Genomic DNA, 22,494 nt, shown 5'->3' on the forward strand with positions numbered 1-22,494 from the left:
TTCAGTTCATATGAATTTCTTGACTCTCATCACAGTGACTGCATATTCCTTTTAACCTTTATAGTAATTATTACTACAGGAATTTAATTGTTAACATGTATCACTATTTTCTTTAGACTCAGGGTTTAGGAACTGCCCTGAAGATCCTATTCTCTGAAAAAGAAATCCAAAAGCTTCCAGAGAACAGCCCATCTAAAGGCTTCCAACTCACCCGACAGGAAATAGTTGCTCTTTTAAATGCTTTCGGGAGGTAAGAACGGTTTTCACAGTGAAGACTTCTTGGGTTTTGCCGGCTTCAGCAGGACCACAAAGATCATCTTCTCTGCTAACGTCATTTGCTTTGTTTGGTTGACAAAGAGAAAGAATTCTATGGCATCCTACCTGTCCACACCGTCCAGGGTCTGCGCAGGTCCCAGGAAAAATGAGTAAAGTCCGATCGCCTTCTCAGTGTCGTGGGGCAGATAGTCTCCTGATAATACTCCCTTCAGCTGGCTGTAGCCTGTTGGCACACAGCAGCACGAGTAAGGAAAGGAAAGCTGGGTTGAGATGGTGATCAAAGAAACAGACGACACCTTCTCACTGCTTTCTCTTTCCTAAGCCGAGGCGGCATTTTCCCTTCGTTCATTCTTACCCCATTCTCCCAGCACAGACACAGAGTTCGCTTCTGGTTTGCACACAGATGGTTTCAAACAGAATTTGAGTGTTCCCCCAGAGAGGCCTGCAGTATCAGTGAACTGAGAATACAGAGCAGAAGGAAAAGAATCCCAAAGTCAAGTCAAGGAAGAATTGTTTTCAAAAATAGGGAACCACATGATGCAGAAATAATTTCTTAGGTTTTCTTAACGTGCATTTTTGAGTTAAAACGGGGCCATTAAATTAAATTGGCTCTTCCCCATCTTAGATATCACCTGTTGCTCCTGTGTATTTAAAGATGACTCTGTAGGTTGGGATTTCAGGCATATGACAGAGGACATAGGACATCAGACATCAGTGATTAGTGCCTGACGGAAAATTTAGTTCACTCACTTATGAGGCCTATGAGTAAGATGGAACAGGAGAAACTGAATTAAAGTATTTAAATGAAATTTAAATGAAAAAGATTTTTGAATTTTTTTTTTTAACATTTATTTTTGAGAGAGACAGAGCATGAGCTGGGGTGGGGCAGAGAGAGAGGGAGACACAGAATCTGAAGCGAGCTCCAGGCTCTGAGCTGTCAGCATAAAGCCTGACGCGGGGCTCAAACCCACAAACTGTGAGATCATGACCTGAGCCAAAGTCGGACGCTTAACCAAATGAGCCACTCAGGCACCCCTTAAATGAAAAAGATTTTAAACAATTTAAGCATTTTAAATCCAAATTAAATTGAGGAAAAAAACAGATGTTCACGTCCTCAGATTTCTCAGAGTCTCTGAGTCTCTGAGTCTCCTATATTCTCTGAATATAGAGAATATTCATAAATGCAACCCTTCTGGCTCTAGTTCTGTATGCAGAGCCTGGTGTTCTCTCTTACTGTTCTTTAAAGACAACCGGACTCTGAGTCCGCGGTTTGGAGTTCTAGAATCCCAGGCCTGCCGTGTACCGGTCGTGTGAGCTCAGGCAAATGACTTCGCTCTTCCAGCTTGTGCCCCTCTCTGTGACAGATGGATGATAGAAAGTCGTCTCCCAGAGCTAACGTGATGATGACCTGAGATTAGACATGACCGTGCTTCTAAAACTACAGGATGCTACCTGAATTCCATGGTAGGGGTGCTGGTGATGGGGATTTACAAACCAGTGGAGGTTCAGTGCTCTTGTTTTCGAGTATTTAAAAAATTGTCTTTGTGTCTTACCAGATGTGGGGAAACTTTTCTGCTAAGGGCAGTGACACTCAGGCTGGGATGGTCACACAAGGATACAGCCTAATTTAATCTCCTTTTTCTTCCCCAGGGAAACACAAACACTAGTTTATTCATGTGCTTTTTAAAGCTCTTAAAATAATCCTCTTCCCCCCCCCACTCCCAATTATAAAAGTAATTCATGGTCATTATAAAAAATTTTAGAAAAACATATGAGAGTATAATTTTAAAAATAAATTTAAAACTCATTCATATTCCCACTACCCAGGACTATTTCAACATTTGTTGTATTTTTCATGTGTATTTTCCCCCTACTTCTAAGTAAAATATTTGTGTGTGCACGCATATATGTGTGTAGGTGTTAACAGAATTGAAAACATACTTTTGTTTATACATATAAATTATGGTCAGGTTAGCTAACATACAGAGTATACAGTGTGCTCTTGGCTTTGGGAGTAGATTCCCATGATTCATCACTTACATACAACACCCCAGTGCTCATCCCAACAAGTGCCCTCCTCGAGGCCCATCACCCATTTTCCCTTCTACCCTGCCCCCCGTCAACCCTCAGTTTGTTCTCTGTATTTAAGAGTCTTTTAGGGTTTGGCTCCCTCTCAGTGTGTAACTATCTTTTTTTTCCTTCCCTTTCCCCATGGTCCTATTAAGTTTCTCAAATCCCATGTATGAGTGAGAACATGTGTTATTTGTCTTTCTCTGACTATTTCACTCAGCAATAATACCCTCCAGTGCCATCCACTTAGTTACAGATGGGAAGATTTCATTCTTTTTCATCACTGAGTAGTATTCCATTGTGTATATAAACCACATCTTCTTTATCCATTTGCCAGTTGATGGACATTTTGGGCTCTTTCTATAACTTGGCTGTTGTTCATAGTGCTGAAAGCATACTTTTTATGTATTTTCCTGTTCTATTTGGCATTGTATTACAATCATTTCCTGATATGATTACATTTTTTAATAAGGATTATTCTTTTTCTTTTTGAGAAGAAAATATTATATTAGTTTTAGGTGCACGACATAATGATTTGCTGTTTGTATGTATTGTGGGATTTTTACTACAGTAAGACTAGTTAACATCCGTCACGACAGTTACAGAAATGTTGTTCTTGTGACAAGCTTTAAAGTTTACTTTCTTAGCAACTTCCAAAAACATAAGCATTATTGTATTTTTTATGAGGTTTTTCAGTTCCAGTATAGTTAGCATACGGTGTTATATTAATTTCAGCTGTACAGTATAGTGACTCCACACTTCCATACATCACGTGCTCATCACAAGTGCATTCCTTAATTCCCATCCCTGCTTAACCCATCCCTCTATCCCCCTCCCCTCTAGTGACCATCAGTTTGTTCTCTTATAGTTAAGAGTCTGTGTCTTGGCTTGTCTCTCTCTTTTAAATATGTGCCAATATTCTGTTATAAGGACACACTGCAATTAACTTAGCCCCACTCTCCTCTTAATCTTAGTTGAGCTTTATTTTTTTAATTCATATGAATCCTGTACATTTATTTTTTTCTTAAAGAATGTAACAGTTTTTGTTACTAATTGTTATTGGATTTGTTCATTATATCTTTTACCTGATTATCAGTCCATTTGTTTTTTAAATGTTTGGGTGTTTTTGTTTCTTGTGTTTGTTTGTTTGTTTGCTTGCTGTTTTTGAGAGAGAGCATGCAAGAGTGAGGGTGGGGGCAAAGAGAGGGAAGGACAGAGGATCCGAAGCAGGCTCCAGGCTCCACACTGGCAGCACAGAGCCCAATGCGGGGCTCAAACCCACAAACCGTAGGATCACGACCTAAGCTGAAGTTGGACACTTAACCAACTGAGCCACCCAGGCGCCCCTCAGTCCATTTAAATAGTAAATGACTGGCTACACTAACACATACAAATTATTGTGTTACACCTCGGGGAGGTTGTGCATTAGCTTTACATAAGTGAATTCATAGTTTTCTCTGTCCAACAGCCTATTTAAAAAAATTTTTTTTCAACGTTTTTTATTTATTTTTGGGACAGAGAGAGACAGAGCATGAACGGGGGAGGGGCAGAGAGAGAGGGAGACACAGAATCAGAAACAGGGTCCAGGCTCCGAGCCATCAGCCCAGAGCCCGACGCGGGGCTCGAACTCACGGACCGCGAGATCGTGACCTGGCTGAAGTCGGACACTTAACCGACTGCACCACCCAGGCGCCCCCCAACAGCCTATTTAATACAGTTTTAGCTCAGGGCACCCAGCACCACATTGCTCTGTCACGTGATGCTGGTGAGCAGGGACATACGATGTGCACTGTCTTCAGTTCTAGCCACTGAACTGAAGCCATTTCAGCCATTTTCCAGGGAAAATGTGGTTTCTGTATCTTGAATACTCTGTAAGTATCTTTCCTACACGAACAGCCATTTTCTGCTAGTTTCTACATTTGTATCAAATGGTTTGCATACGGCATTAATATACCCGTTGGGTGTTACGATATCCTGTAACGCGCCTCTGAAAGAGAGAAGCAGCAGGTAGACACAGGTGCGCCCGTGCCCTCCTGTGTACAAAGGTGTCACACGTCTCTTGGGTAATACGTTGTGAGGTCTGGGACTCCTCTCCACAGAGACTGTGCTGTGATGGCCCCTGGCAGTGCTGGCCAGTGTGTGGTCTCTGGGTGAAAGGAATCCCTGTGGTTAATTTGTGTGTAACCTTGGAGCTTTCTGATCCTCTGCCGTCTGTGTCTAAATCAGACTTCGAGCATGCTTTTTCATTCTGAACACCCCTCCTGCTATTTACTCAGCAATCTTTTCTTTAGTTTTGGGCCTTGGTTTCTTTGCTGTACCTTCATATGTATTTTGACAGGTTTTTTTTAGAAGTAGGTACTTTAACACACATGATTTTACACATTTATTTTGTTTAATAATTATACTGCTTTTTTCTGATAATCAAAAACTGTTTCAATCCTTTAGTATTCTGAGGATTAGAGTAAGAATTCATTTTCTATTAATCCACATCTTGCAAGCATCTTAGAAGAGTATAAAGAAAACATTGTTGAGACTCTAGAGAGCATGGACTTTTTGAGAGGCTGTGTGGTCATGGGATATGATGGATAGGTTGGAACCCATCTATTAGTTGGGTGACCCTGAAAAAGTACTGATTTATTTGAGCCTCAGTTTTCCTCAAATAGGACATCAAGGTTAATTTTATCTACCTTGTAGAATTTTTTCCTGATGACTCAGAGTATGTGTGTGATGTGCTCAGGACATTGCCTGGCATATCCTAAGCTTTTGATATAAGAAAACATATTAAGTACTTAGAGGAAAGAAAGACATTTAATACTGCATACTACATCATCTTATGTTCTAGAAAGAAAAACATTAGACTTTATTCTGTCAGCCCTAAATTGTACATAGGGTAACTGAGCTTATAGAATTATTTTTTGTGATTCCCATTCCAGAATTTTTGGGCCTGGACCCAGAAGCATGCATGCATTCATTAACTGATTCAGTAATTACTTATTGAACACCTTCAATATTGATGGGCATAGGGCACAGGTATTCACCATGAGATAAATAAACCATCTTTACCTCGTGGGGCTAATAGTCTCCCCATGTGGTAAAAAATCCACGTATAACTTTGGATTCCCCCAAATTGTAACTATTAATAGTCTACTGTTGATCAGTAAAACCTTACAAATAGCATAAGCAGTCTAATAACACCTATTTCATACATTATATGTATTATGTACTGTAGTCTTAGAATAAAGTAAGCTGGAGAGAAGAAAGGTTATTAAGCAAATCATAAGAGAAAATACATTTACAGTACTGTATTTATTGAAAAAAATCTTTGTGCAAGTGGCCCCTTGCAGTTCAAACCTGTGCTCAAGGGTCACCTATAGTGTGTTTGGGGAGCGACAGGGAAGGACTGAATATTTGGAGAGGAAGGTGCACAATGAATTTATATGACCAACTGTAAATGATTTGAGATTCTTTATTGTAATAAGTTATTCATATCACGGTTCCCATCATTAGTCTAGAATCTGTTGTTAGTAAGTGACATAGCTCCCTTTTCTCCTTCTAAGCCAAGACTGAGGAACCATACCTGTTTGTTTTGTCAGTCTTTAATTGTTAATTACAGCGTGCTCATTTAAAAATGGAACTTCCATTGTTCAGTGTTACTTACCTTCTTTTATTTTGGATTTTGCTTTCAAATTATAGCTCATATCACAGTATCAATAATTTGAAATATGTGCACATATTAACTGTCCTAATATGTTTTTTTTTTCTTTTCTAGGCTTTCTACAAGTATAAGAGAGTTACAGAATTTTAAAGTCTTACTACAACACAGTAGGTAATAAAGGCTTTTATATGTCTAATTAGAGACATAATGTGACTGTGTGAAGCCTGTTAGTCTTGGACATTCAGCAGAAGGAGACTAATCTTCAAAGACTTGAAGAAAGAATTCTGAACTCTTAAAGAGAAAATTCAAATGTTCACTTGAATATTTATGATTCTTAATAGATTGTCAATTAGAGATATTTATAAATGAAGTATATGCTTTTAAAACATGTAAATTATACTAATTCTGTGTTTAATTTCATGTTTCCACTTGAATATTCTGCTGTTCTGTTTAGAACTGGTTTTGTTCTTACTCTATTATCCTTGATTTCCAGTTGTCCAACTTATATGACCATCCTGATAACACTGTTAGCAGTCTGTTCTGGAAGAAGAGAGCTAGAGAACAAATGTTGCTTAGAGCTGATATCCGTGATAAAAATTTATCAGTGATCTTTGAAACGTGTTTGGATTAGCTTTGCCTCATTCCGGGTGTCACCCTCTGTAACATGGAGGTGTCGGTGTGATGAATGGTACTTTCAGTGTAAGAATCCCCATCCCCAGGACCTCAACTTCAGTTTCCCTGGTGTTTATGTAAGATTTTTAGTTGCTGTCGTTGTGGCTGTTTTGGTCTAAAGGCCCTGCTTCAGTAGAGGTGAAAAAGCACCATCCCCTGTGCCGGCTGCCCGGCCGGACCCCCCAAGTGTGCCGTGGGCAGGTCTTCACCTAGAGCCTATCCTATATACCCATTTCCTTTGACTCTGTATTTCTCTGTCCGTACTCGAATTACAGAATTTTTGTTCACTTTGAGAAAACAAAAAAATTGCGTAAATATTTAAGTTTTGCCTTGATAAAATGTGAATGGGATTATATGGATCTGTAACGCCGCCTTCAAACATTATATGCACAAAATTTACTCTTTTAAATTAAGCATTTTTAAAGGAATTTTATTTTTATTTCATTTTAGAATACAATCTATGCAATCCCCTGTCAACCTGAATATCTTCGGTAGGTCATTCAAGCAGGTAGAGGAGTTCAAGCCTCCGTGATGCTCCCCGTCCCTGCCTCTCTTTTCCTTTCAGTCCCTTGTATATAAATGGTACCTTGTGGGACTTGTACCAACAAGTGACTCTCAAGTCCTCAGCTTATTTTCTCAAGCTGGAGTTTAGATATCCTTAATATTTAAAATACTCTTTTTAAAGCTGTTAGAGATAGATTAATTTGGAAGGAGGCATCTGTGTAGAAGTAATGCGGGGACATTTCTCCTTCAGTCTTTTATGAAGTGCTCTTAAACCCACATCTCACCTGCCAGAGTCTGAAATGTGTTCATTGATGATTTAGTGGAGTGTTTTAAATTGTGCTTCATTGGCTCACCCCTCTTTGAAAAATACTCGGTCATCCCTTGGAGGGATATGGCTGAAGGGGAGTAAGGTCTCACTAGTTAATTATTTTCTTACCCAATTTCTAACCTTTATAGACCCAGGGGTTTTTTGTTGTTGATGGTGGTGACTTGTTTGTTTGTTAAGTCGAATAAAACAGACCCGCTTGACTGGAGAGCCTTCTCTACTTTTTCTTTTCATTCTTAGGAATGTAAGTATTGTGCAGTGGGAGAGGGGGACCTTAAGGTAAAAAGTGAGTAAGTAATCTTATTGGTAAATTAGTAAGAATTATTCTTAGTGTTCATTCAGAGTTTAAGAAAATGTGAAAGTTTTGCACTTTGTCTATTACTGTAAGTTTAAAAAATCGTTTGGTAGTGTTACTTTACTGTTCCCTCCGTTAAAGATAAAACTGTTATTTAAATTCTGTTGACTGGAGAAAATCCTTGGTCATTTCCATTTATTGCTTTTTTTCTTTATGTGATTTGCTTGAAGCTTAGGAAAAATTGTATATTAGAGTGAGTTCTAGGAAATTAAAAGGTTAGGATTCAGTTCTTTTCAGGGTTTTAATGGATGTTTTCACTACCAAGAAAATAAACAAGTGAAGTATTCTTAAGCTGAAATTTATGTAACTTTATTTTACCGCAAATTGGATGGGGGGGGGGGGGGGCAGCCTACATTTTCACGTATGTGTGTATCTCCTAAATGTATGTGTAGGAACCTCTGTTTTGTGCGCCCGGTGATACTGTATGATCTTTGTGATATAATGTGTTTTTCTAAGTCACAGACCCCCTTGTGCAGGGACACTAGAGCACTGAGTGTGTCGTGAAAACACGTGGCTGGTATCTCCTCCCGCATTTTGTCTTCCTCTCGTCACCTGATTTAAAAATCCAGCACTTGATACTATAACTGACAGAAATGATTGTACCGGCTGATGAAGTAATGAAAATGAAGAAAAGGAAAATAATTCCTTCCTTCAACAGCATGGGTTTATTTTTTTTCCCCCTTAAGTGGCATCTATGTAAGTTAGAAATATTATATATTAAAACTGATAAAATTTGAATGCTTCTCCTGTGTTGATTCTTAGATTATCAAGAGGATCAGACAGAATACTAAGTTTTCAGCTTTGAAATTTAAGTCAAACGTGCTGACACGATAACGTTGTGAATTACTCAATACTTGTCAGCTCTGTGTGTATACGAAACACTGCCATGTTTTTGGACTTGACCTAGGTGCCACTGTGAGAAAGGACAGCTGTTTCCATCTACGTCAGCATCACCTTCAGCTGGAAGTTGGGGGACAGCCGACAGTCCAGCGCTCGGCAGTTTGCAGCCTGAAGTGCCCGCAGAACCCCTGGCTGTCCACGACAGCACGCAGACTGCTTCCGTGGGATCGCGGAAATGATTTGGTGAAACGTCACAGACACAGACATGCCCGCAGGTGGGTGTGCGTTCTAGCTTCAGATCTGAACAGGTGCAGCTTTGATTTTGAACACCGTTCTAATAATGTGTTGTGGTACCCACCAGACTGTAGAAAATGTGAATTAAAGTAAATGTTTCTGCGATCTTTCTTTTCTTGTTCCCTTCCCCCCCCCCCCCCCCTTCATCCCCGCCCCGCCTTTGAAATGTTTCCTGTGATGAGCTGAGGATTTGATTATAGTTAGTGGAGAACTGAGAGAGGACGGAAGCAGTCAGAGCTGGTTTCTCGGAATGGCAGCCACCGGCCTCCAGCGTGCAGGGTTTCCTCGGGCTCCTGGTCGCTGCGGCAGGAGCAGCACGTAGGTCCGGTTACTAATCCGTTTTAGGAGAGAACGCAGAAGAGTGGATGACTAACTTGTCCGTAGTCACAAATTGTAGGTTGTGGGACTAAAGCTTAAACCAGCAAGTCTGACTCTATGTCCCTTGCTCGGAATGTAGTGTATCTGTGTTATCACAGAAGTTGGCTTATAATACTCAACTAAAAATTGGGGACTTTGAGTATTTTTGGACTTGTTTTGAGTCACAAGGCTTTTCGAATATTCTTTATTTAATTTTCCAGATAAGTAATACATTCGCATGGTTGAAAAACCAAAAAATAGGAAAGGCCATACAGTGGAATGTCTTCTTTCTGTCCTTGGCCAACCTCCCATACTGCGGACCTCCGCCACCCTTCACCCCTCACCACAGCCTCTGCCCTTGGTCTCTTAGGTTTCCATCCACACTCGGGCTTTACGCAAGCAAATACAAATGTAAAGTCTTCATTTTGCCTCTCATTTTTACCCAGGAGTAGCATCCTGTACATACCATCTGCTTTTATTCACTTCGTTTTTCTTGGTAGTCTTCCCGTATCACTAGTTACTTCACTCATTAAATACACTTTTTTTTTTTTTTTTTTTTACTAACTGCTCGATATTCCATAGTGTGAATGGACAGTCGTTTAATGAACCAACGCCCTACTAATGGGCATGTGTCATTCCACACATATGTAAATATGTACTTGTAGAATAAATTCCGCAAAATGGAATTGTTGGGTCACAGGCCATATACATTTATAATTTTGAAAGATAGACCGTTTCCCTCCACGGAGGCAATTTTACCGAATTGACCGATCTACCTGCTTACCCGCCACCTTACCTACATGGATGTGGGTTTGATGTTTGCTGTTCTGATAGATACAAAATTGTGTATCAGTGTGTTTTAGTTTTGATTTTTCTTATTACCAGTGAGACTGACTCCTTTTAACATGTTTAAAATCCATGTTGTTTGTACATCTTTCCTTCTGTGTTCATATCTTTTACCCATTTTTGTACTACACCGTTGATCTTCTGTTTCTGCGAGTGCTTTGTTACAGATATTAATCCTTTGTATTTTTTTTTTTTTTTTTCTATTTGGTGTCTGTCTTGTGACTTGGCTTATTTAGGATAGCTTTGCCATGCAATTTTTTTTAATGCAGTCTAATTTATCAGTTTCTCAGTGGTTTCTGGACTTTGAGTCAGAGTTAGGAATACCTTCTTACTTTCAGAGCAGTGATTCACCTACCTTTTCTTTTAGAACTTTCATGGCTTTTTTTAGATCGGAATTTGATTCCTTTGGAGTATGTCCTGGCATGGGGTGTAAGTTATGGATTCGACCCAATTTCTTCCTGCCTGATTACTCAGTTGTTCCAGTGTCATTACTGGACAGTTCATCTTGTCCTCACCAGTCTGAGATGCTACATTTATTGTATCTAACACCCTACATGCATTTAGGTCTGTATCTGGGTTCTCTGCTGCATCGGCCTGTTGACTCAGGTACCAGTACCACGGTTATTTTAATTGCTCAGGGTCTGTGTTTAAATATCTGGTGTGGTGGTCCCCTCTTCTCCCCAACCTCCCCTTTAAAAAAAAAAAAAAGTTTTCTTTAGCTTTGCTTTATTCCATTATGAGTTTTAAAAACATTCTTGAACATACAGACCATGCTAGAACTTGGCCCTATTCGGTGTTTTCTCTGGAGAGTTGCCCTTTTAAGCACCTAATGTGTCCCTACTCTTTTTATTCTTTACCGGATAAGAATCTACTTTTTACTGCCTGTTGTGTTCATTATTTCAGTGTTTCACCTGCCAGTGCCCAGACAGGTGAGGGCCACGACTGGGCAGGCGGTGCCTGTGTAGACCTATTTTCATCTCCATGCTCCTGTTTTAAGATGGAGTTCTCAAATGATTCCTTGAGTTCTCAAATGATTCCTAGAGGCTATCTTTACGTAAAATCCTTATTTCCTTTTTTATTCCATTATGAATTCTTTACCTGAAAGCTACATATCTGTCAGACTCCTCAGAAAACAGGGATAGGCCGTTATAGGAATATTATACTTGTCAAATCAATACATAGCAGACACAAGTGCAAATCAAAGAAGTTACCCTTAAAAAAGACACCGTCTACCACAAGAACAGGATTGGACTGTTCATTCACTGTTGTGGGTGTCGGGACAAATACCCCAGCCATCATGTAGCTTATGAATTACGTAACCTAACTAGGCTATCCCTAGCTTCTAGCGAGGACACACCCAGGAATAGCTAACATAGAAACCTGTCTCGCAGAGAAGATGCCCTCAGTGTGAACACATCTTCGTGTCTCTCTGACGATGCCATCAAGTTGTCACAGATGGATTAAAATCACACAGTAACACCCCTCGCTCACAGCAGAGTCCACATTCTTCAGGCAGCACTCGGATAAATTATTTAACTTTTCCATACGGATTTCCTTCACAGAATATGCCTCCGAATGGGAAAGTGTTCTCCACTGCGTAGGGGTTGGGTCTGCAAACTTCAGTAAGGGGACAGCAGGCCACGGGTACTCGGTAACACAAACTGAATGGCTCTGACAAAACATTTGTTCTTCCTAAACATACCGTTTTATATCTCAATTAATGCCCGAATTCAAGGAGCACCATGTGGGGACCGCCAAGGGACTGGAGGGGCTGTTGTCGGTTAGCAAGATTCGCGGGAAACTGAGGTTCAGAGAAAGGGAGGGATTTAGAGGGAAGTCACAAATCTAGCTTGAGGAAGCAGGCATCTGCTCTCCAGTTTTGGCCACGCTGAAGTTCAGAGGCAGAAAACCTGTTCTGGAGATAAAGAGGCTTAATGTTCTGAGCCTTAACGTTGCAAAAGGGAAGACAGATTTGGAGGCTATGCTGGAATGAAGTATCATCAGTTTCTGGGCAGAGAGAGGAGAGGTTTCAGCCACAGGTCAGAGAAAAGATGAAAATCCAGCTTTGGAGGAACCAGGTGGATTCCATCAGGAGCTGGTGATTTGGAGCCGGGGACTCGGATCCCCTAATTGATGATCGGGGCGGTCCACCTCAGAACTCCACACGGAGGGACCCTCCGTGAAGGCCCAGGCCCCGAGGAGCTGTGTGACCGGCACAGGGAATCCACAGTGATATCTAGGTTGGGGGTACGGGGACATCTTTAGCTGCTTCCAGGTATTCTGACCCACTGGCACAAGGCCTTTGCATATACTCCTGCTAAGGGCCGAGAGGAGAGTTAACGGAAGGGCGCTGCTGAGTTTACACCCTGGACCCACAGACTGGCAAACACCCAATAATCCCAGTGTCCAGCACATAATAAGCACCCTATAGACACTGACCGGGTTCCACTCCCTTCGTTCCTTCAATGTTTCCTCACTTGAATCACTTTACGGTTTCTGATGAGAATTCCATTATTTTAGCCTGATCCTTTCCAACAGCTCCTCTCTCTGGACCATGAGAAGCCTTAAAATAGCATTGTGCACAGTTAGAAACTTTTTTAATTAGTGAAATTCTCACTAACCTGGGACAAAAAATGGAAAGGCCTAGGAGTTAGGTCTTTGATGGACCTGACACTTGTCTAGGTTTTATTATACATCCTCTAAAGTGAAAAGGTATTTTTTAAACAAAGTTTCTTCAGTTGGAAACCTTCAAAAAAGGTTCAAATACTTAAACCCATTTAATTCTAATGTAAATTTACCTTTATTGAAAAAATAAAAGCAATGTTCTAAAAAAATAAAAGCAATATTCTAGTAATATCTACTATGAGTAAATATAAATGAGAACCTTTTCCTCCAAGCACTTTTCGTGCTCTAGGATTTACTAATGCTTATTCCTTTCCTCTTAATAGGAATTAAGTGTTCAAGGCCAACAAAGAGCAGTTCTGTTGGATTTTGGTAAAAGGGTATCTGGGGACGCACTTGCAGGTGTCCCTGATTTACGCAGCTAAACAAGCCCAGTTTTAACAACGTGCCTGATACATTCAAGAGAGAACTGGCATAACTAAATATGATTGATGTGTAGAGTGCAACCGTCAAAACTTCTTACAGTCCCAGCTCCGTGTATCACAATCACTGGCTCAATTAAACAGGTTAATCGTAGAAAGAAAAAAAGAGCCGATGAAAGGTATCCACACGACTCAGCTGGCACCTGTAGACTGTTACCTGCAGGGGTGCACACCCATTCTGCAAGATCTCCAGCAGGTGCACAGAAATACTTAGCCTTTTAGAGCAGAATCAGACTTAGTCCACAATTTTCAGTGACTCTGCCTCTTCCCCATTTTTAACTTTTAAACGACCAGGGTTTAAATTTCATCATGTTGCCTTAAAACAGGAGGACACGTGGATATTTTACAACCAGTAATCCCTACTCCTTGTCTTCTCTTAGCCTTTCATATTTCTTTTTTTTTTAAATTTTTTAAATATTTATTGTTGAGATAGAGACAGAGCATGAACAGGGGAGGGTCAGAGAGAGAGGGATACACAGAATCTGAAACAGGCTCCAGGCTCTGAGCTGTCAGCACAGAGCCCGACGCAGGGCTTGAACTCACGGACCGCGAGATCATGACCTGAGCCGAAGTCGGCCGCTTAACCGACTGAGCCACCCAGGCGCCCCAGCCTTTCATATTTCACGTAAGCAGTAGTAGCTTTGTTAGTGTACCTATTCTAAAGGAAATTTTCATTTCCCTTTTCATACCATACCTGTAACATTTCACAGGGTACACGTGGTCATTTACTAGGAGAGAGTTTGATACAATCCTATTTTTTACATTCTAGATGTGTTTACAATACTTGTGCTTTAGCAATACTTTTTAGAAAGGGGAAGAGAAATATAGGCTCTTAGAACATTTTTATCTTTTCCAGTAAAAAAAAATAGTTCAAATAGCTTTATCATAAAAATAGAATTTTGGCTTTTATCGGTTAATGCTGGGTATTTAATTTTCCTGCCAGTAGTGATAGAATAATGTGTTGATACAGCAGGAGTAGAATAATTGGATGATTTTAGTGATTTATTATTATATTAAAAAAATATACCTACCCTTGAATGATCTTAAGTACTTTCTGAAAGCATGATCTAAAGTTTTAAGCATATGCCGGGGCTGCCTTTAAATTTTCCTAAGTATTAGTAACAAAGACAGTATGACAAGTCAGGTGTTCTTAAAGTTATTTAGAATGACAACTTACAATATAATAGGCAACCCAAGTAATCAGTGCAAATTTTGCTTCAGTGTACAATTTTCCCTGACAGTAACTATTTTCAATGATGTGTGACCCCAATTCTTCCATATACTAAAAGGCAAGAATGCTGTTATGTGGGATTCTGCAGGATAAACGTGTTCTGTACAAATGACATAACCCAATCACAAACCATTTATGACTCGAGATGGCAATTTTAAATACTATCAAGAGAAAGTAGACTTGATCTCTGTGAATGAAATCAGTGCCCAGAGATAAGTTATTTCTGAAGACCACAAAAAAAAAAAAGACATTTTGAAATGGGTTTCATCCTGAAGGCAGAGCTTATTAATATAACTTTCTCTTCATCTCCTCCTCCTGTCCCGAGATGTAAGATTTCGTAGGCAGAGCAGATACTTTCTGGTAACAGCACTTCCTCTAGTACCTTCTTTCCGATTTACAGAAGATCAGAGCATTCAACTGACAGAGCCATGCAGCACGGTTTTGCATTAGAGGCGGTTTTACTTCTAGAAGATCTTGGAGGTTTCAGAGTAGCACCTGTGGCTGGGGAACCAGTATTTGAGGACAGGGGTCTCATTTAAACGGAAGAGGACTTCTAAGCAATCGTCTGGAACACACCCTTTTGCGTGGCTAAGAGGCAGGAATCCTGCTACAGAAAACTGCCCTTTTTAAAGTTGCAGTTTCTAATAGGCTGCTCGCAGCGCTATTTAAAAATAAAGGGCATTACTCGAGATACGGAGATACGGTGGGAAATTACAGGAAACCTGTTGAGTCTTCTGGATCAAGGGCATTTATGACTCATCCCCTTGCGAGAACCTCTCCTTTGTTCCTTGAAGGTAAGGAACCATCGGTGCTTTGGGAATGGCGCTGTCCTGCAGAGGCCCTCAGGTACCGCTTATCAGATTTCACCGGGCTGAAAAACCAGGCAAAGTTTCCACATAGAGCAGAGCACGTTTAATAGTGTGAGTCCACTCGGTTTTTAACACACCGACTCATCACGGAAGCGTATGCATTAGTGCCCTGTTGATACCACCTTTTTGGCAAAATTTAGGAGATTAGTTGAGGGAACAACTGCCTGGACCTTAAAGAACTCAGAGGAAGGGGCCAATTACCTGGTACAAGTCCTGGACATTCTCCTACATCATAACTTTTAACACTGGAGTTGCAACCGGCTTTCCGAGATGTCAACTGTATTTCGAGTTGATTCAGAAGCTTCGGATCTGCATGACCCGAAGAGGTGAGGACCTAAAGAACACTTTAGTCCAAAAGCCTTAAACAACCATCAGACCATGTACTGTATGCTTTTAAAGTGAATTATGCATAAAAGTCTGTGCAAACTACAAACATATATTGCAATAACATTCTCAAAAAATCCTAGTATATATTTTAGCATTAAGTTATATAAAATACATCTTTATAAAAGTACAGAATTTTTTTAAAGTTTAAATTATACCCACTGAAATAGGTGGCCAGGCTCACTTTTTAGTACTAAAATAAGGTTTTTATCAATCTAAATTATTGCTTAGTCCTATGGAGCCATTAGAAACCTGTAACAAATAAAAATCAAGTCCTATTTCTTAAGGAAAAGTGCCTTATTAAAAATTCAGCTGTCATTAAGTTAGTCTCTCTGAAGCCTCTCACTTGAGGAATCTTCCATAAAATTTTTTACTGATGCTGCCCCTGGCTTGGCTTGTCAGGATCCAACATGGAGTCTGGTTGGAAAGTTCCCACCTGTGCCAGGAAGCTGTTTGTTTGCTGTCCCCAGTCATAGTAGTCTGGAGCAAAACTTAAAAAGAAAAAGACATATTGGTGACTTGGAACGCTGTACTTCCTCCTGATGACCTATTTTAGATGGACAGAACTGGGGGTTTTGTGGATAAAGTGTAGACAAGCCCAGTTTTTTAAAGTAGCTTCTTGAAGTCCATGTGCAGTGGCCAGAAGTTCACCCGCAAAAACCTACTGAACGCTGTGCAGCCCAGAAGCATCGTATTAGAACCGTAAGCCAATCACCATGTATAACAAAATATTCCACCAGCAAACTGTGTCTGACCGCTCTGGACAGGTAACTTCGCACTGATTTTTGTCATGTGTCGAACACTCGTAGAATCACTAACTGCCCTGTTGGGCTTCTGTGAGTTAATACCTGTAAAGTGCTTAGAACAGTATCTCAGCGTCTAGTAAGCCCTCAACAGTGTACTTTTTATATTCTTCTTCTCACCTTCCATGTAATAGAAAAGGGATCATCTTCCACAGGGGAGCGAGGACCCTCTCAGCTCTAGGCTGCCTCTGGCAGGTGAGAGGCCAAGGCAGCTCCAGCAGGACAGGGAGGGACACACACAGCGAGAGGGAAATGTGGTGGGGGAAAGGGATGAGAGAACATTCTAGGGAGGAGGGTGAGAACAACTTTTGACCTCGGGAAGTCCTTGGTTATTGGCTCCCCTCCAGATTTCTGTGTTCCGCACATCTGCTGCTGTGGTCTGTGGATTGCTGTGCTTTCCCCAAGCACCATCTTGGATTCTGTCTGGTTCGCTGCTCCCTCATCTAGTGAGCAAACCATGTGTCCCCCAAGCTTTTCCTCAGTTCTGTGTCCCTAACACAAGGGCGCCTCTCACGTTTTCCAAGGACATTTATTGTTCGTAATAAGGAGTAAAAAAGCTAGCTTATCTTCTATCATTCCATCCTGAGGGTGGAGTTGGCAGGGGGGAGGATAATTTATGTTAAAATGTTAATGATCACCCTTTAAATGTACAAAGGATTGCAAAAAAAAAAAATAATAATAATAATCTTTCACTTCCAAGAAACACACTTCCAAGAAAAGAGGCCTGAAGCCTCCCTTTCACAGCAAGCGAACGGGGTCCTGGGACCACAAGCCCCAGCAGAGAGGCGCTCGGTAAGCACCAGCTCAGCCCTTTTTGCTTCTCTCCCTGCTGCTGGCCCTGAAGTCCCAGGTTCACAGGCCGCAAGAGGGGACACGATGATCACTGGGCCCTGGGGAGTGGCTAAGCATCACAGGCTGAAAAGGGGGAAGGGAACCCCAGTAGCTCCCAGTAGCTCCCGCCCCTCCTGTCTGCCGCAGAGTAAGGAAGCATAATCCTGGGGGCGGGCCTCTCAGGCTGCACTTAGTCGGCTAGTCAGGGGCTTCTCCTCCCTCCGTTTCCTCTTTGCCGCACAGCCTCCAGCTCCAGGGCTATTTTACATGGGCGTTTTCTCTTGGGTTGAATCAATTTCACCAGTGCAGTCCTCAGCCTACTAACCATGCCTCTCTACCTTGAACTGGGGTCTCACCTTCCCTGAAGTCCCTGAGGGGCGATGTTCCAGGCAAGGTCATCATCACTATCGTATCTTCGAGGGTTGTCAAAGAAGTAAGATCTGGGGCTGAATCCGTGGCTGGGGACCATCCCAGGGTTCGTCTAGAAAGACAGTTAATTGTTCAGTTACTTTGAGACACTATGCCTTCCTCTAGACAAAGACGAGGAAGATTCTTTCTTGTTGGAAATTGAAGATTCTGTGCCCATCTGAGTAGAGGATGTACCTGTTCAACTACAGTGTTCATTTTAGTTGCTTTTATATTTAAGAGGTGTTAACTTTTTCTTTTCTCAGTATGGACAAAATCTTCTTTCAGAGTTCTGCTTGCAACAATGAATTACTGTTTCAATCCCTTACTGAAACACCAGGCACGGCCCAAAGTAGCCAAACTCCATAGTCCCGAATTAGCTACAAACCTCTATAAACATGTGGGCATTTACCACAAGTTAAAATAGTGAAAAGATAATGATGAAATAATTTTGAGAAGGTTTTGTATCCAGTTTCCATATCCTGCTTCTATAATCCTTTCATCCTGTTTCCCCATGCTGAGCTCACCTTTCAAAAGATTTCAAATGACTAGTTTCATTAAGCAGAAGATCAGAACTGCATCATATGGCAAACCAAAGCTGGCATAAAATACAGAATTTGTTTGACATCCTTGTGCGTATCACTACTGGTCTGTTTTAGAGTTAAACAAGAGTCTGAAACAAGGTTGCTATATGATGGTATCTATATGGAAATGCCTCCTTTTCTAAGACTAATCTAGCAAATACAGGAAACAACTTACACAAGGTGGGATGCCTGAAAATTTATCAATTTGTAGCAGTTCAAGAATGTCTTTGCAGAAGAATGAATTTGGATCCCTAACCTCACACAGATACAAAAAGTAACTCAAAACGGATCAAGGGCCTAAATGTAAGAGTAAAACCTGTAAATTGTTGAGAAGAAAAATAAAGGCACGGATCTTTGTGACCCAGGAAATTTGGCAAAGGATTCTCAGAAATGGTACCAAAAGCATGAGCAACAAAAGAAAAAAACATGATTAAAATTAAAAACTTCAGGGGCGCCTGGGTGGCGCAGTCGGTTGGGCGTCCGACTTCAGCCAGGTCACGATCTTGCGGTCCGTGAGTTCGAGCCCCGCGTCCTGCTCTGGGCTGATGGCTCGGAGCCTGGAGCCTGTTTCCGATTCTGTGTCGCCCTCTCTCTCTGCCCCTCCCCCGTTCATGCTCTGTCTCTCTCTGTCCCAAAAATAAATAAAAAATGTTGAAAAAAAAAAATTAAAAACTTCAAAAGATACCATCAAAAAAGTGAAGAAACAGCCCAAAAATGGGAGCAAATATTTGCAAAATCCCTTATATGACAAGGGACTTGTATGTAAAATACACAAAGAACTCTTACAACTCAATAATAACTCCATTTAAAAATGGGCAAAGGATCAGGGCACCTGGGTGGCTGTCGGTTAAGCGTCCGACTTCAGCTCAGGTCATGATCTCGCGGTCCGTGAGTTCGAGCCCCGTGTCGGGCTCTGTGCTGACAGCTCAGAGCCTGGAGCCTGCTTCGGATTGTGTCTCTGTCTCTCTCTCTGCCCCTCCCCCACTCACACTCTCTCTCTCTCAAAAATAAACATTAAAGATTCCTTATTTTATAAAAGCAAGGGAAGCAAAGGATTTGAATAGACATTTCTCCAAGGACGATGTACAAATGCCCAATGAGCATGTGAAAAGATGCTGAACATTGTCAGTGATCAGGGAAATGCAAATCAAAAGACACAGCGAGGTACTAGCCAGCCAGGGTATCGAGAATCAAAAAATCAAATAACAAGCGCTGGGGAAGAGGTGGAGGAGCCAGAAGGTTCACACGCGACGGGTGTGAATGTGAAATGGGGCACCTACTGTGGAAAAGAGTCTGGCAGGTCTTTTAGAAAACGTGCGGCGCCAACTTCCAGGACGACGGCAGAGTCGGAGGGGCCTGAGCTCACCTCACCCCACAGATACAAGCAGATGACACATCGGTGTAAATAACCCAGAAAACAGTTCAAACACTGACACAGCAAACTCCACAAGTAAACGCTGAGAAGGAGTCACGTCAAAGACCGTAGGGAGAGCAGAATCCTGCTCGGGAGCTAACGGGCGATGCCATCTACAGGTGGCCAGGACCTGTGGGCAGAGAAAGGGTTCCTCACACCCCCGGAGCCTGCATGGGGAAGTGAATCCCCGTAACATGTGGCTCTGGAAGCCAGAAGGGCCGAATTTCCTGCGTTCTTACAACCGGCTGCACTGAAAGCCTGGAACTTTGTAACTCACCAGGCTCAGTTCCGGAAGAGGCAGGAGGGACAGAGGGAAACCGTGCCCCACTCTTAACGAGACAGCACACCAAACAGCAGGAAGCTGCGGTTTGAGAGATGCCTGGGGCTCACGGGAGCCAGAGTTGGTCACTAACCTTAGGGCCCGTACCCGAGGGCCAGATTTCACTGGGAGACGCCTCCAGGAGCAAAGGGGCTGCAGACACAGCCTCCCTATCCCACCCCCACCCCCACCAGTAAACATAGCCACCTGGGGGAGCCAGCACCGTGCCAGCACCCACGGCCTGCCTCAGCCCTGGTGCCGCGGGTCCCCTCCTCCGGAAGACAGTCACAAACGTTGCCAAAGCCGAGTGTCCCTACTGTGTGTTTTCGCAGGGCCTGGGTCCTGGCAGCAGTGGTGGGTCACCCCCCACGGGGCATGCTTGCACCTCATGGAAGCTGCACGCCCTGCCCTCTGTACACACTGCAGAGCGGCCCTGGCCAGCCTGTCTCCGCAAGGCTGCGTGTCCCCTGTGGAAGAGGACCCGCACGCGAAACTGCACGGGCAACGCACGTTCCACTTGTGCACTTTGCAGAGCTATCCAGGCTGGCGGGGCTTGGCGGTGGAGGGACATCCCCTCTGTAAAAGGGCCAGTTCCACCTTCTTAAAAGTACACAGCCCACTACTACTTTCAAGGGCAGGAAAAGTAACTGACTTTTCTAACAGAATCAGGGGTGCCTGGGTGGCTCAGTCAATTAAGCACCCAACTTTGGCTCAGGTCATGATCTCACAGTTCGTCCGGTGCTGACAGCTCGGAACCTGGAGCCCGCTTCGGGTTCTGTCTCCCTCTCCCTCTGCTCGTGCTCTCGCTCTCTCTCAAAAATAAATATTAAAAAAAATGAAAATTAAAAAAAAAAAAACAGAAGTAGACAAAATGAGGAGATAGGAACATGTCCCAAATGAAAGAACAGGACAAAACCTCAGCAAAACACCTAAGCAAAATCAATATAAGTCATATGCCTCATAGAAACTTTAGTGATCTTAAAGCTGCTCACTGGACTTGAGAAAAGAGTGGGAAACATCAGTGAGACCCTTAACACCGAGATAAAATAGAATCAATCAGAGATAAGATCATCTAAAAATACATTAGATTTAATAAGTAGCCAGCCTGAGGCACCTGGGTGGCTCAGTTGAGCATCCAATGCTTGATTTCAGCTCAGGTCGTGATCTCACAGTTGTGGGACTGAGCCCTACATCAGGCTCTGCTCTGAGCACCGGGCCTGCTTGGGATTCTTTCTCTGCCCCTCCCCGACTCATGCTCACAACATTAAAAAAAAGAAAAAAAAAACAAAGGCTAGAGGAAGCAGAGGAACGCATCAGTCACCTGGAGGGCAGAGTGTTGGAAAGTAACCAATCTGAGCAGGTGAGAAGAAAAAACAAATTGTGCAAAATGAGAACAGACTTTGAAGCTCAGTGACTCCATCAAGCATCATAACACTGCATGACAGGGATCCCAGAAAAAGAAGAAAGAGAAAAGGGAGCAGGAAATGTAGTTGAAGAAATAATAACTGAAACCTCTGTAATGTGAGGAAGGAAACAGACACCCACATCCAGGAGGCGTACAGATCCCTCAAAAAAATCAACCAAAGGAGGTCCACACCAGGACGTATGGTGATCAAAATGGCAAAACAGTGATAAAAGATTTTAAAAGCAGCAAAAGAAAGGACTGTTACGTGCCAGAGAAACCCGATAAGGCCATCCGCTGCCTTTTCAACACAAACTTTGCAGGCCAGAAGGGAATGGCATGATATATTCAAAGGAAAAAATCTGCCATCAAGAATACTCAACAAATAATCCTAAAATTTGTATGGAACCACAAAGACCCCAAATAGTTCATGCAATCTTGAAAAAGCAAAGCAAAGCTGGAGGGATCACAACTCCAGACAAGTTATATTACAAAGCTGTAGGCATCCAAACAGCGTGGTGATGGCACAAAACGGACACATAGGCCAATGGAACAGAACAGAAAACCCAGAAATAAATCCACAATTATATGGTCAATTAAAATTCAACAAAGAAGGCAAGAATACACAATAGGAAAAAGACAGTCCCTTTAACAAATAGTATTAGGAAAACGGGGCCACATTTTTACACCATACACAAAGTAAACTCAAGATGGAGTAAAGACCTAAATGTGAGACCTGAAACCATAAACATCCTAGAACACAGGTAGTAATTTCTCTGACCTCACCCACAGCATCATTTTTCTAGATATGCCTCCTGAGGTAAGGGAAACCAGAGCGAAAATGAACTATTGGGACCACATCAAAATAAAACGCTTCTGCACAGCGAAGGAAACAACCAACAAAACCAACAGATAGGGTTACTATCTAAATTATATAAAGAAGTTATAGGGGCG

The 22,494-nt window shown here is 42.1% G+C and overlaps 2 protein-coding genes across 5 annotated transcripts in view; one reads left to right on the forward strand and one right to left on the reverse strand.

Annotated features, from left to right (window-relative positions):
* Positions 1-9,096, forward strand: part of ERO1B (endoplasmic reticulum oxidoreductase 1 beta) — a 62,036-nt gene extending 52,940 nt beyond the window's left edge. For 2 of the 3 annotated variants that reach the window (XM_042909163.1, XM_042909164.1), the window contains 3 exons: positions 117-250; positions 6,116-6,168; positions 8,765-9,096. In XM_042909163.1, coding sequence (XP_042765097.1) covers positions 117-250; positions 6,116-6,168; positions 8,765-9,084 — 507 coding nt within the window. In that variant the 3' untranslated portion in view covers positions 9,085-9,096. Of the gene's footprint in view, positions 1-116; positions 251-6,115; positions 6,173-8,764 lie in introns of all 3 variants that reach the window. The other variant, XM_042909165.1, reaches the window with a different exon arrangement.
* A 4,981-nt stretch (positions 9,097-14,077) lies between these two features.
* The window catches only part of GPR137B (G protein-coupled receptor 137B), a 50,273-nt gene continuing 41,856 nt past the window's right edge, over positions 14,078-22,494 (reverse strand). For both annotated transcript variants that reach the window (XM_042907438.1, XM_042907437.1), the window contains 2 exons: positions 17,773-17,897; positions 14,078-16,273 (listed from right to left, as the gene is read on the reverse strand). In XM_042907438.1, coding sequence (XP_042763372.1) covers positions 16,153-16,273; positions 17,773-17,897 — 246 coding nt within the window. In that variant the 3' untranslated portion in view covers positions 14,078-16,152. The remainder of the gene's footprint in view (positions 16,274-17,772; positions 17,898-22,494) is intronic.

The sequence above is a fragment of the Panthera leo genome, chromosome D2, assembly GCF_018350215.1.
Source record: "Panthera leo isolate Ple1 chromosome D2, P.leo_Ple1_pat1.1, whole genome shotgun sequence".
Classification (NCBI taxonomy): domain Eukaryota; kingdom Metazoa; phylum Chordata; class Mammalia; order Carnivora; family Felidae; genus Panthera; species Panthera leo.